Genomic DNA, 15,972 nt, shown 5'->3' on the forward strand with positions numbered 1-15,972 from the left:
AAAATGTTCCTTTTCCATAAGGAGGACCAGACATAAAAACTATGCCAAAAGCAGACTGAAAGAAATACTACTGTAGCCTTCCTACATCAACAGAAAATACATTTAAAGTACAGGGAATAGAAAAAAAATCTGTGAGCAGTCACAGAAAATAGTAAGGCACTGGACAGGAAAACTGGGACCTGGTGTCAGAAGAGATACCAAATTAAGATACAGAAGCAGGAGTTTGATAAACAGGAGTTGGATAAGTAGGAAAACAAAATCAAAACAGTCAGGACAAGCTCAGTGCATGAGATGTTCTCCCCTTCAAGCTCCTCTTTTAATCTTTATAACTAGAACTACATCATAAAGTACCCCGCATCATGAATGATACAATTTGAAGTCACACATTCAGACTTACTCTGTGTAATTTCTGAGTACTTGGCTTTGAAATGCATTGTATTGTATTGTGTACTAGTCTGAGTTCTTTAGTGTATTTTGAAATAGATGCAGACAATATGTAAAATTTAGAAAAAAAAACTAGCTTGAGTTTTATGTTTTGAAATTACATTTTAAATCTATCATCTTTAACAACTCATTATATATATTCTAGATATTTCCAGTGAAAACATCGAGAAAATAAACACAGTTCTCAAACTCATTATTTTTAATGCAGTTGGTATGTTCTGTTTTGATTTTAACAAGAATCTTTCTTGCTCTCTGACTATAAGGATACATAGTTACAAACACTATACAGGTGGTTCAAGGGAATTTTGTCACTTAAATACAGTTTTTTCAACTAAACCTAAGTAAGTGTCAAACTACACTGAAAACACAAAAAATACTCATTTAATAAGTATCTTAACAGTCTGAAGTATAGGAAAACCAAGCAAGAAAAAATGAAAAAAAAATTGGGATCTTTTCCCCATCTTATTATAGCATTTGATGAATTAATGGCCACTTCATTCAAGCGTTTTTTCTACTCCCTTTTCTAATGACTATTGTCTCTCTGTGTCTAGCCAAGCTGAAATGAGAGTAAATTTGACCCTTGATGCAAATTCAGAAAATTATACACCATATTTAGAGAAATTCACAAAGATCACAGTAAGTATACAGAAACATTCAGCATGCTTATACATCATGTTCCAAACTTCAAGCAACAAGAGCTTAAAATAATACCCTTACCCATATTTAGGTACCTCAGATAATTGGTAGAATTCGTACAATTTCAGAAGTATGAATAACTGAACTTTTATTAACAGAAATTCATCACTGTGGTGGTCCTGAGACCTGTGATCATCTTGAATCTTTGAAAATTAAACACTGAGTAGGAACGACATGAGAAATTCCCCATAAACACTTTTGGTCTTTTGAAGTAACTAGATCCTACAGACACTAGGAATGCTTATATTAGATGCATTCTATGTAACACAAGAGCTTAGCAAAAAGTCTGCTATGTGAACAGACTAATTCTCATCAAATAACTATCTGACATTAAATGCATTATTTTGTATGACTTTGTATGTATGATTCTTACCATGGTGTTTTCTCCTCCTTAAACACATAATCATACTGCAAAAGCAAAACATAAACTCCATTATACATCTCAGATGTTACACACTTTTTCCATTTTCTGACAAAAAGCCTAATAGACCACTGACATTTATATCAGAAGAGGATTTAATTAGGGTACATACGGATCAAAGCTTTTTAACATTTTAAACTAATTATAAAGCTTTTGAATTCCTAAAAGCTATGTATCTCCAAAAGGTTCGTAATAAACCCCAGGTTTTGTACATAAGTGCTACATTGCTCAATTTTGTAATTTATTTTAATCTCTTTAATTTTTAAATCTCTGCTAATTCTATTTTTACTCAGCCTCTGTACTTTTTTAAAATCTTAAAACTCCAACAGAGATTCTGCCTGAACTTCTCATATTTTTTCTTCTATGTCTCCACCAGTAAATCAAACACAGCCTGAGAAGTTCTCTGGGCCCAGCAACTTGAACACCTACACCATTAAACTGGTACTAAATCTCACTGGTACAACCTGTGGAAAAGGAAATTACCACATTTCCAAATAATTTCCAAACAATTTCCAAACACAATTCAGGAACTGGAAAGGGTCAGAGACCATTCCTCAGAAGCAGTGCACATAACGCCTATCCTGTTTTGAAAGATAAGAATTTAAGAGTATGCACATGAGGTTTTCCATGTCAACTGGACACATTGCTGATAATACTTAACTTACTAGCAGAGTAAATAAATTCAGATATAGACAAGTGAAATCCAAATTCTATATATTTGTAGTGTATTCATTTCAGTATATATGCCTAATTTAGATTAAGAGCATTAATGAAATACTCATACTATGGCAACTTCACCTTTTCTCCTCTTACTTCATAGTTATAACGATGTCACCATCTAGAGGCCTCAGACTATTTTGAGTCCCTGTATATTAAGTAACAACACCTTAAAAGAGATGTGGAAAATATGCACAAGATTTACAGAAATAATTTAAGCTAACATTAAAATGAAGAAACATCTGGACATGTTAATGCTTATCCACCTAATTCATCATGTATATTGATGACAAAATCATCATATTAAAAACATTTCACTGTTTCACATTATTTTAAAGAAAGGTGAATGAGGCAATGTAAAATTTCCTATCAAATTAATGTCTAGACTGTGAATCAAGATATGACTTTAGTTTATGCACCTTGGATTCTTCTAGCATCTATGCTGCAATTGCAGAAATCTCCCTGCAGAGTATTTAACAGTGTTTGCGGAATACTAATCTAAGATAGTTTTTCTGATGTGCTGCTATGACAACATTATTGTCGGTACTGGAGATAAATTATTTAAATATAACTTGTCTGTGCAAGCAGTGATCAGATCTTCTTACTGCACTGTAGGTACATGCAAAATTTATTAACATTCGGAAAACACTACTCCAGTAAAAGTGAATTATTAAAATGATGCTAATTATGTTCTCAAATAAGTTAATGGAAATATATTACTATACTTTAAATTGGCATATATTGCCTTCTTTCTTAATCTACCTACCCTTTTTTTTTTATCTTTCTTTTATTCTTGTTTCTATTTACACAAAATCTATATAAGCTAGGGAAGCATCATGGGCTGCTAAAGAAAGAACTACAGCATTTTCAAATTCATGTCTGTCAATATGAGAGTAAAGGAAACAAGGAATTGTTAAGTACGGTTCAGGAAGAAAATATAGCTTACTATAAATGACAGAAAATGGCACACAGCTCAATTTGACTATCTACTCAAGATTTGTATCAAAAACTATTTTGCAGGCAGTTGATATTATTGAAGCAACTTCACTTTCTGTGCATCTGAATTGTCATATATGAATTTACTTATCTTTATGATATATTGATATTACATTATGATATTATGGTATATTGACTTTAATAAGACACTTTGATTTGCTAAAACTGTTAAGTAGATTAAAAACATATCATGAGTTGTACATGCATCTCCTGGGCACTATTCTGGATAGTACATATGACATGAAATTAAATCTTTATAAAAATCAACATAGTAATCCTGTTTAGAAATGTACTTGTTCCTATAAGATCAAAAGCACTTGACCATTTTTAATCACAAACGTACCTGTTGAAAGTGATTCGCCATCTTCAATTCTAACTCCTGAATGTGACAAATAATTTTGTTAATATAAGGTAATGGAGTATTTACAAAAGCAGAGCCATGATGCCTTGGGGTGATCCATTCACTCTTGTCTGGAAAAGGAAAGAGAATCCAGAAGGCTGATAAACTTCACATGTGGGATGAAACCAGATTTTCTCATACCTGATTTTACTTCTTAAATTTGGAACCTGGTAAGCTTCTGCCTTGAAATTGACTAAGAGAATGTAACAGCTGTATCTCTTACTAAGCACAGTTTTGCACAAAACGTTACTCCTTTTTAAATACAACCTCTCAAATACAAGGAGATTCCAAAATGCTCGAAAAATATGAAGGAATAATTTCAAAGACATGACATATCATAAAGGGAGCTACAGTCTGACTGTATATATGTATATATATATATATATATATATATATATAAAACTAATTATACAGAATTAATCCCAAATAAATATATTTTGGTGATTTTACACTAGTCCTAAGCAAGAATTTTGCCCAAACAGAAAAAAATAATATCAGAAACTAAAAAGGGCAATGGTGGCTTCTATATAGAAACACACAGAGCAAAACAGAAAAGTCACAGGGCCTTAAAGGCTATCTTGTAAGACTACTCTTATGTACCTAATACTTGGTTCCAGCAAATATTTGTTTCGACCTCATGAAGGGATGAAATTCCAGAACAGTAATTCCCACACCGGGAATTTCAAGCTACATGACATAAATGGACTGTTTTACGAGAACATGCAGATTTCAGAATTATGTTTTCTTTAAACTCTCTTAGCCATATAATCACATAAATAAATGATACTGTGGCACATTATTGAATGTTGACTATTTAATTAACACACAGAATGGGAATCTGACTGCACAGGTCACTAATGAAAGGTGACAGGAACAAGACACTGAAACCTAGCAATAGAGCTATTAAAAAGTCTAAGGCGCTGTCCTACAAACATGAAACAATAACCCAATTATGTTCAGGGGGATACAACTGCTTTAATGTTCCTTGGAGATGAACCAAAAATAACAATCACAGTAATAGAGATTAAACTGTAAAATAGAACCAGACAACCTTCACATACAGTATGCAGATTTGGTTTTTGTTTTGTTTTGGGCTTTTTTTTAAAGAATAATCTCAGTGTTTTAATTAAAGTGTTAGCCTCCAACATTAAAAGTCTGTATTTTACATAAGGATCTTTTAACTTAACATTATTGTAAGCATCGTCACTGAAATGGAAAAGATAGTTTGCAAGATTTGCTTGAAAAGACAGCCCACTAAAATGGATATCAAAACCTGTATCACAGAATCTGTTCTGCCAGTTTCTAGAGCAAGAAAGCTTCACTGAATGGCTACACAGCACAATCCTAACAAAGCATATATCGACTCTGAAACTTTCTTGCACTTTGAAGCACAACACAGTTCAGATTTTGAGAACAATATTAATTTCACTTAGTTGTTTCTACTATTATTATTCTTAACTATTACTAAATTAACATCAATATTTTAAAAATTATGTGTAGTTTCTTTACATCACTAGTGCAACTAACAATACATCCATTAAAAAAAAATGGATTTTTTTTTAAGAGCTTTAACAAAAAAAGATTGCTCTGTTACTGCTTTGGCTTTCCTTGGCAAACATTTTTATTTCTAAGTCTTCTAAAACTTTTGTGAAAGAAAGCCAGAAAAATTATATTCAAGTTTAAAAATTAAATTTAAAATAAAAATTAAATTTAAAATAAAAATTAAAATGAGAAGTGAAATACAGCCAATTTTGTTTTCAGGTAGAAAACGGAACTATCATTAGAGGATGGAGTGACAGCAGTAAGTCCATGACTGACATTTGAAGTCTACAGATGCACCATTTGCATGGTTTTTCCAGCAGCGTGGCAGATGGGGACCAAGAAAGAGGACTAGTGTTAAAAATATTACAAATACAAAATATAAAATAATTTCTTTTGTCTTATAATTCATCCCTTCATTAACCTATTTGCAAAATGTATAACAGAAGATGTACCTGACATACCTTGGGATGGCCCATCACTGACATCAGAAGAAAATGAAAATGATGATGTTTCAGACATTTTTGCTGGTAGCACTTTTCAGCCTAATGATTAGAAAAATAATAATACATATATACATACACACACGCACATTTTAAAAACTCTTATTTTCATCAGAAAAAAAAAAGTATTCCATCAGTGATACATCTACAGTATTCTTAAAGGATAGCAACTCCATTGTCACTTTTCCTACTAAGGGAAAAGGAGCAACTAAACAGTGCTCTCACAGTGGATCCTATTTAAGTAAGGAAATTAGTTAGAAAGCCAATGAAAACCAAGACAACCAAATTTCAACCTATGTGACCTGGCTTTTTAATTTTTTTCAATTAAATTTTCAATTTAAATTTTAAAATACAGGTTATTTTGGAACCTATCATAACAGTAGTAACCAGCACTACCTGGAAAATTGTGAAAAGCAAAATGCATAACCTATGAGATAAATTTAATTAACAAACTGCCAACAAAAGGGAAGCCCATAAATCTGTAGTCTGTAACACTGTCATCTCAATGGACAGATGACATGGAAGAGAAGAAAATAACTACTTATTTGCATATAGACTTCTAACTCAGGTTTACTATAATAAACAAATCTAACATTATTTATTTGTAATTTACATAATTCAGAAAGCCAATACTGGCTGAAAACTTAGATAGTTAAGCCCCAGGGTATCTAGCTGAGGTTATTTACCAAAATATTTTTTCACCCTTATAATTCATCTTTTGACAAATAAATGTATTGCCATACAGAGATCCAGGTGGAGACTTCCTGGACTGTGTAATTTGCGTGTTAGAGAAGTCCACAGTAAATTGTGGTTTCCAGCTATTATCAACTTACAAAAACCGTCCAGTAAAAAAGAAAAAAAATCCCAACACCTCTATTAAGTGTTCATCAAGAAAAAATACTAGAAAAAAATACTGCATGAACTATAGATTTTAGCATTCCACATATTTTCTAAGTAGTACTATTACAAAATAGAGAAATGTTTATTCCAAGCTGTCTGAAACAAAAAATAGTTGCCTAAGATTCCAACTAGACAGCCAGTCAGAGAAGAGTGAAACTGAAATACACTATTCACACTCCCCATGCCTCAATTTATTGATCCAAAAAACTCAAACTCAAGCCTGTTCCAAAGAAATATTAGATGAATCTAAGTGTACCAAGCTTGCCAAAAGAAATGCTGAATCCACAGCTGATCTCCATGAACTTCTATGCACTGCAATGCAGTCACCACCACTAGTGCTCTGTTACCATAACAAACTAATTAACTTGGAAACTCTGAACAATACCAACAAAGCCTTTCAAGCTAAAGCTATAGAAGGTATTTTTTTGAATTAAATAAAGTTCATAATACATATAATAAAGCTTCAAATCACCACATTTTCAGCTATGTAACTCTCCTCAGGAAATGTATGGAAAATGTATTATATAAGCCATTCTTGCATGTCATTTGAACATTAGTACATATTTTTTTCAAGTTTGGTGGCTTTTTGAATTTTATGAAACAATTATTTCCAATGGAGGGATCTAGTGTTGTTCAAAGAAATAAGCTGATTTGGCAAGTAGGAATTTTTAGCATTATCTGTGCCAGGATGTCAGCTTCTTGGACAACGCAAAACAAAATTCTACTCGTAACAGGCTCATCCTGACAGTCAGACCAGATGGACGACATTAGTTCCAACAAGGAGTACAAAAGAAAACAAAACTCATAGGAATTCAAAGAAAATAAGTATCGACAGACAGAATAGCTCTAGAGAAAGGAGGAAAGATGAGAAAAATACTGCGTAAAAAAGGATGAAATCCAGAAGAAAAGCTTAAGAAATGGTTTCAATTTGTTGTTGCTTATATAGTCAGTAATATATCTGGAACAAGTTATGAACAGACTATTATGTGATATGCAAGCATGAGTTAACAGAAAGTTGAGAACATCACTTGCTTGATAAGGAATCATATACACAACACAAAGATGCATTTAACTGTACCTAACAATGTATGTGGGAAAAATATATTGGACAAATTGGCAGTTGGTGACAAAAGCAGTATTTCATGGAAAGAAAATTAGCACATAGCTCATTTAGTATCTGTTGAAAATCTTAGCCTCAATGCATATAAATATTAGACTCCTTATCTTCACAGTTATGTAGTTATCAAAATCCAAATTAAAAAATTTCTTTTATACTGTCCTATTCATATAAAATAAATCAAACCCAGTGAGTTACACTCACAATTCTGTAATATATAACTATGACCTTCAGGAAATGTTATTCTGCACAAATTGTTTTACAGAATTCAAACTAATTTTCTCATTCTAACAAAGATAACCACTACATTAGTCATACAGTATACCTTTTCAAAGGCATTGTATGCTTCTCCATAAAGAAGAGAAAAATGGCATTTCTTTCATCGGGTATGTGTGTATATATTTATAAAAACATATGTACATTGCATATATTATTAAATAGGACTATAGCTAAAGTCAACACACACAGTATTTTCATTACTTTATTGGCACTTTTCTATAACACAAATAGTTTCTGATTGGCTAAACATAATTTTCTAACACCAATTTATCAAATAGAAGGATAAGAAATTAACAAAGTTTTTGTTAAAAGTAAAATCCTCAATAAATATTTTGCAATTAAAAAAAACCAGAATCTAGATGTTAGAATTTCTATCTACCTAACATGAACTATTACTACTATTTCTCATCATAAATGCCATTCTCCAGGCAGATTCCTGGGATATTCATAAATATGCTTAACAAAAAGCTTATTCTCCAAGAACCTTTTTCTGATCAGCTCCCATACTTACCTCTTCACCAAAGCTCTAATTCACTATCAAGTAAACTAAGTGCAAACTGAGATTATCTATCTCATAAACACAATAGAGATGGCCAAATCAAAGAATTTCGCTTAAAATCTTCTCATTGATTCCTGCTTCCCTGCGACTATGTCATTTGTGTTGGAAATTTTCCTCCTTCCCCAAAATGCGGTCAGCATAAATAAAAATTATAAACTAATTAATAGTTAAAAGGATCGAACATTCCAAAAACGATCTACATCTTATTCTATAATTTGCTGCTCTCCAAGTGTTAACTTGCTGCAAATACAGCATTTTACCTTTTGTTTTTAAGGTCTTAATGTTTCTTGCACAATCTCTGCCTGTCCCCAAATGACGCAGTGAATCTTTTAACCACTGAAATGCAGCCCAGGTTTACTTCAGAATGTGCAGAAAGGGATTAATGTTCCCCAAACTACAATTAGTGCACATGTTTCAAAATAGTCCAGTGTCATTTAAACAGACATTTGCAGCATTAAAATCTGTTATAGTGGTACCCAGGGCTGACTCTTGAAAACAATGCCTCACGTAAAATTTCATAAGCTGACTAACACAAACCACCAACTCAAAATAAAAATAGAATTATTGAATTATTCTTGTTATTTTTATTAAAAGCAACCAAAGATAGGCAAAATTCCTTACATTCTTTGTTGCATTTTATTCCTTTCACAGGAACAAGATCCCAAGAACAAGTCCATTACACCAGCCACTTTAAGCTTTAAGAAGGTTATTAAGATCAAATGATGTACTCTCAAAAACTTATAATGGAATGCAAAACCAAAAAATATTACAGCTGAGATCTTACTACTATCATATAAGTCCCTGAAATAGTCCTGTATCAAAATCAATTTGATTTTTTTTCCAGTATTCCACTATTCTTATCATTCATTCCAGCTAGATAGTCTGAAACTCAAATTTAACTCCTACTCTTTTCCTGCAGACCTTACTGCAAACAGGAACTCTTAAACAAACGAACAACAACAACAAAAAACACCAAAACCCAAACCCACACACAATTAAATAGGATGAAAAACAAGGACTCTGGAAATCTGTAATAGATAAGGAAATTAAATCCCAATATTCTGTGCCATTGTCATGAATGATCCACTTTGTCTTTCTATATATATTCTTGTGTTCCACCTTTCTCCCATGAATCAGAAAAGAGGAATTACACTTCTACCAAGTAGTACTGAGAAAACAGGTAAGATTAAGAGCAGCTCACATTCTGTGACATGGGTTCACATAAAATATAACTATCTCTGACTAAAGATGCTACCTAATCCACTATTTCAGTGTGTCTCCTCATACATTCCAAGGCCAGAAACAAGACAATAGGAGAATTACTATTCTCTTTCTTATTCCTGAAAGGTCAAAGAGATCCAGCAGTAGTAGGAACAATCTCCCTGCTCAAGCAAAAAAAGCTAATTCAGTTCAATTGTTAGAAATGAGCATCCAAATTCTATTACCACAAGAATCATCCAAATATGTTTTAAAGATGCTTACTACCAATGTTCGTGCTACTAAGCATGTTAGTTATTTGATCTGTCCCCTTACACATAATTAAAATATCATGTCCTATATAGCACAATATTTTTGGAAAGATTATTAAATCTTAAAACTAGTATCTTCTGTTGTATGTCTAAATGAAATACAGTGAATATTGGTTACCATGGTAACCACAGAACTGAAGAAATTTAGTTTTGACATAATTGCTGCATATGTTCATACAAATCACATCTCTTATTCTGAGCATTAGAAATGAAGATACTTTTGAACTCCATTTTTTAAAAATAGAGTAATGAAGAAACAAAAAATTAGCTCAAGTATTTATATACATAACACAACATATTCTTGTTTAATTCACTTATTCACTTTGATAATTAGCATATATTTCCCTGCATTTTATTAAACCATTTAGTTAAGTACTGTTTAAGTTATCTTTTCACTTATTGATAATTAAGCCAGTTCTGTTCATAGAATCATAGAATCAGCTAGGTTGGAAAAGACCTTCAAGATCATCAAGTCCAACCATTACCAAGGACTGCCAAATCCACCACTAAACCGTGTCACTGAGGGCCTCATCTACACAGTTTCTGAACACTTCCAGAGAAGGTGATTCCACCAATTCCCTAGGCAGCCTGTTCCAATGCCTGATTACTCTCCCCGTAAAGAAATTTTTCCTAATATCCAACTTAAACCTCACCCGGCACAGCTTGAGGCTATTACTTCTTCTCCCAGCACTTACTACCTGGGAGAAGAGACTGACCTCCACTTCACTACAATTCTTTCTTTAGCAATGACAGAAGTGTAATAGAATGCAAAAACAGATTCCATTTACAAAATAACGTCTCCATGGATTGAACGATCCAAGGCAGTTTCAACTAAATCTAAACCATTTCTGACAGATGCTTGTCATATCTGTTTTAAAATCTTTTAGTGACAATTTCTACCAGATGTCTAGGCAAACTTAAACCAAACAACTATCCCTGCCATTACTTAGCCATCCTAATGTACAGTATAATCTCCTTGTCGTATCTGTATGGACACAGAAAATAATAGATTGCCTTAATCTTGTAAACAACTTCTTAAACATTTGAGAACTTCCATCTCTTTCCTTCTCTACACTAAACAGATCAAATTCTTCCGTTTGTTTTTACACACAAACCCCTGCCCCAGAGATTATGCTTTCCAACTGCTGTTCCACTCTCCTCCTCCAATTTCTCCCCAGTTGGTCCATGCCTTTCCAGATCCAGATCCTGAAGATGGAACAGACTTCCAGCTGATGCCACACCAGTACTAAGAACAACAGAAGTCTTACACAATGCTTTTGGTTTCATATCCTGATACAACCCTTGTTTCTATCACAACAGCATTATAGTGGGTTTCATGTTTAGCACTTCAACCTACAGGTCTTTTGCTAAATTACCTATAATTCTGTTATCCTCTGTACACATTATTTCTGCTTATGGATAGTACTTTGTACTTGCTCTTATTGATTTACATCCTACTCTCTGACTTCTCAAGATCATTCAAATTGCAAATGATCCTATCCTCCTGAGTGCTGGCAAGCTCTTCCAAGCAAGGCTTTGTGTCCAAACTGAGAAAGATTCGTGTAGTAAGTAAGTCCTTGCTGTCACTATTACTCACAGAGTACCTCCATTGTTCTACAGTGCTGTTCATAAGATACGGTCTGTGCCTAACATGCCAATACTATGCTTTCAAAGAAAGAAACAAACATTATAAATGCTGATCAATCTCTATTTGATTTCCATCTTAAGCTGTATGTATTTTATTACTTTATGTTTCAGAGGGACTTGAAGTTAAATAGTAATTTTAGCCATTATGTATATTATATAAATAGTTTAGTTGCAAAGATTACAGAAACAAAATGAGTTGAAAATTTGGCAGGATCATGCAATCTATTTAAAATGAAAAAGGGAACACAAGAGACTACTAAATAACATGAAATTGCATCTGTGTGTTTTCTAGTTTGAAGATAAGATCTTGCCAAATCCCAAACCGAGTGCTGAGTAACTATAAACACATTCTTGTTCAGTTGGACTCAGATGTATTTTGCAGCACTGCTCAGATCTTAGCAGCTAATTAATTCTTGATGCTATATAGAAATCTTCTTTAAAAAGAAAATCATTAGAAAAATATTTTTAAATTATACAGTCTCAGAGAGCTTTTTTTATGAGGATTCAACATTAAAGGGAAGACTAACTTATACAATTCAATACAGCTATACTGAGAGTACATTCTCATACCTGTCCTGCAATAGCCTTAGAAGATGACGGCTCTGAGACAAAGGAAAATGGGGAGGAAAAAAAAAAGAACAACTGTCAAAGACTAAAAAGTTTATCATAATTAAGAATTCAACAATATTTCCAAGCTGACTGGAACTGCTGCTTGCTTAAGCTAATTTTTTCTCACCATCTACCTTCCAAAGTGAGACTTCCTAACCCATGCAACATTTTATCTAGAAAATGTGACCATTAGATTTACTCAGTGTTTGTTTCATTAGAATTTCTACTGGACCTTAAATATGATAGCAAATATTTTGGCCATCTATTGCAGTATTAATTTTTTGATGTTGGTGTGGATAATAATCTTTCAAATGATTATTTAATCTAAAACTGCATCAAGTACTGAAAGAGGAATAGGAAATTTCTCTGCCTCATGTTCAAATTGAAAATCACCCTTCAAAAGCAGACTCTGTCCTTCACTCTGTCTTCATGCCAGCATTTTCATACTCACCTGTCTTAGCATGAAAGGTATAAAACCTGGAACAATCATCTAGAGTGCTGTTACTCTTACAGCTACTGTCCCCTTTCTACTTAACTCCATCTGAAAGCTCTTTACAAAAAGGCTTACAAAAGGCAATTCATAACACAGACCATCATAGCTACATCTTAATACAAGATATTACAGTCAGATAAACTCTAATCTCACACAGTCTGTAAGCTATGAATAGATGAGAGCATTTACAGAAATGTAAAGCCCCTAAGTAGAGAAGAAGGCTCAAGACACACGTATCAATTTCGTAGATAATAGTGGCATTATTTCACTAGATATAGCCACACTTCAACTCCATTGGGAAGGAACAATCATAAAAAATTGCAAATCAAACATCTCCAAAACTATGAAAAATCTCTGATTTCCCAAAAACATATTCATAAAGGATCTCATTGTGTTAGCAAATGTATTCAATTTTCCAGTCACGGCAATTTGAAATAACATAACCAGTCCCAAAATGAGAACATACTGGATTTTCATTTGGATCAGCCTGGAGACGAGAAGGCTGCGTGGAGACCTCATAGCAGCCTTCCAGTATCTGAAGGGGGCCTATAGGGATGCTGGGGAGGGACTCTTCATTAGGGACTGTAGTGATAGGACAAGGGGTAATGGGTTCGAACTTAAACAGGAGAAGTTTAGATTGGATATAAGGAGGAAGTTCTTTACTGTTAGGGTGGTGAGGCACTGGAATGGGTTGCCCAGGCAAGCTGTGAATGCTCTATCCCTGGCAGTAGTCAAGGTCATGTTGGACAAAGCCTTGGGTGACATGGTTTAGTGTGAGATGTCCCTGCCCATGGAACGGGGGATGTAACTTTACGACCTTAAAGTGCTTTCCAATCCTAAATATTCTATAAGTCTATGATCACAGCCAACCCCTCAGCTTCCAATTCATGTCTCAATATGATCAGTTCAGAAAAACAAGAAGGGATTGCTGCTCGGGGTGTATTCTGCTGAAGCACAACAGTCAAGCTTATAGTGCTTTATATTTTTTTTGCCCTATTTCCTCTGATATGGTTCGAGACCATCTTAAAAACCAGAACGTGCACAAGTCCATGGGACCTGATGAAATCCATCCACGGGTCCTGAAGGAGCTGGCGAATGAAGTTGCTAAGCCACTGGCCATCATATTTGAGAAACCATGGCAGTCAGGTAAAGTTCCCGGTGACTGGAAAAAGGGAAATATAACCCCCATTTTCAAGAAGGGGAAAATGGATGACCCGGGGAATTACAGACCAGTCAGTCTCACCTCTGTGCCTGGCAAAATCTTGGAGCAGATTCTCCTGGATGGCATGCTAAGGCACATGAAAATCAACAAGGTGCTTGGTGACAGCCAGCATGGCTTCACTAAGGGGAAATCCTGCCTGACCAATTTGGGCCTTCTATGATGGGGCTACAGAACTGATGGACAGGGGTAGAGCAGTTGATGTCATCTACCTGGACTTGTGCGAAGCATTTGACACTGTCCCACACGACATCCTTGTCTCAAAATTGGAGAGACACCAATTTGATGGATGGACCACTCGGTGGATAAAGAGCTGGCTGGATGGCCACACACAAAGAGTTGTGGTCAATGGCTCAGTGTCCGGCTGGAGACCAGTAATGAGTGGTGCCCCTCAGGGATCGGTGTTGGGACCGGTCTTGTTCAACATCTTTGTCGTTGACATGGACAGTGGGATTGAGTGCGCCCTCAGCAAGTTTGCCGATGACACCAAGCTGTGTGGTTCGGTTGATACACTGGAGGGAAAGAATGCCATCCAGAGGGACCTTGACACGCTTGTGAGGTGGTCTGATGCCAACTTCATGAAGTTTATATATATATACAGCATTTGTATATATACACAGCATTTGGTGTGTATATCACGTCCCACCCAGTGCTTACCAGGGTTTCCAAATGAATGTATCCTGATCCTTCTCTCAAAGAAGCAGCAGGTCAGTCTAGATTTTTACATAGATATATGATGTGGTCCACACTGGAACAGCTTTAGTGCCTGTTAACAAAGGGTTGCAAAGTTGTGCATTTTTGGCAAGCGTTTAGAAGTCTGAAAGGGAACGTAACAGTGGCTCAAGGCCAGGTTGGAAGGGGCTTTGAGCAACCTGGTCTAGTGGAAAGTGTCCCTGCCCGTGTCATGAGGGGTGGACTATTTAAGGTCCCTTCCAACCCTAACCGTGCTATTCTGCCACGACAACACGGTGAATGAGGAGCAGCCGGACGTGCCAAACACCGCCTCGTGTAAGCTAACACCGCCCCGACACGGCACTCGCGAGCGGCGCTGAGGACGCGAGGCAGCCGCAGTGGGGCCGGACCCCTGTACTCCCCGCGGCTCCGCGCTCCGCCCCGGGCCCAACCACCACCACCGCCGAGGCCCGTGGGCACTTGTCCAGCACTAGGACCGCTCGGAGCGCCACTGAGCGGGAGGCGGCAACGGCGTGGCCCCCTCCCGCCTCTAACCCGGGCACCAAGCGGGCCAGGCCGAGGAGCTGTCACCCTCCCCTGCGCGCCAGCCGCCGACAGCACAGCTGGCTGGCGGCCCCAGCCCCGCCTCCCGGTACTCACGGCTCCGGCGGGGCGCCCGCCGCTGCAGCCGGGCGGGGGAATCGGGCGGGCGGCCAGGGCAGGCTGCCAGCCGCCGCGTCCTGCCCGGCATCCGCCAGCCCGTTTCCCTGGCAACGGCGGCAGCGCGCGGGTCTAACGGGCGGCGGGGGGCCGGTGACGCCCGGCGGGGCCTGCCGAGGCCGTTCCAGGTTCTCCCAGGGTGGAAGCGGGGAGACCCCCGAGGGGTCCGACGGGGTGCCAGGGGCCCCTCACTCCGGCATCGCACCTCTGCGGCTTCTTGATGGAGCTAAACAAGCTGGGAGCGAGGCTGTCCGCACACTGTCCGTCTTCCCGCGCAGGGAATTCTGTATTCTCTCCACTTAAGACTTCACTGCTGAAGTTGATGGCGCAATGAAAATGTGTAATGGTCAGCAGTGCGCCACGGTCCGAAATCTGGTAACTACTACCTTGACGAATAAAGCCAGACCTTGCCCGTTTAATTCCCTATAGAAATTATTAGCTGCTAACCAACCTGGCTGCCCGTCCTGATCATTAAAATCCATTCCTAGAAATTCTTGCATGATTGTATAATG

The 15,972-nt window shown here is 36.5% G+C and overlaps 1 protein-coding gene across 1 annotated transcript in view; it reads right to left on the reverse strand.

Annotated features, from left to right (window-relative positions):
- The window catches only part of CCDC178 (coiled-coil domain containing 178), a 165,389-nt gene extending 149,883 nt beyond the window's left edge, over window positions 1–15,506 (reverse strand). The window contains 5 exon segments of the mRNA XM_057397375.1: window positions 1,514–1,548; window positions 3,618–3,745; window positions 5,669–5,758; window positions 14,726–14,885; window positions 15,401–15,506. Coding sequence (XP_057253358.1) covers window positions 1,514–1,548; window positions 3,618–3,745; window positions 5,669–5,735 — 230 coding nt within the window. The 5' untranslated portion in view covers window positions 5,736–5,758; window positions 14,726–14,885; window positions 15,401–15,506.
- Between the last annotated feature and the right edge of the window lie 466 nt (window positions 15,507–15,972).

The sequence above is a fragment of the Pezoporus wallicus genome, unplaced genomic scaffold (assembly GCF_028554395.1).
Source record: "Pezoporus wallicus isolate ANWC-B61680 ecotype Strahan unplaced genomic scaffold, APGP_CSIRO_Pwel_v1 contig_227, whole genome shotgun sequence".
Taxonomy (NCBI): domain Eukaryota; kingdom Metazoa; phylum Chordata; class Aves; order Psittaciformes; family Psittacidae; genus Pezoporus; species Pezoporus wallicus.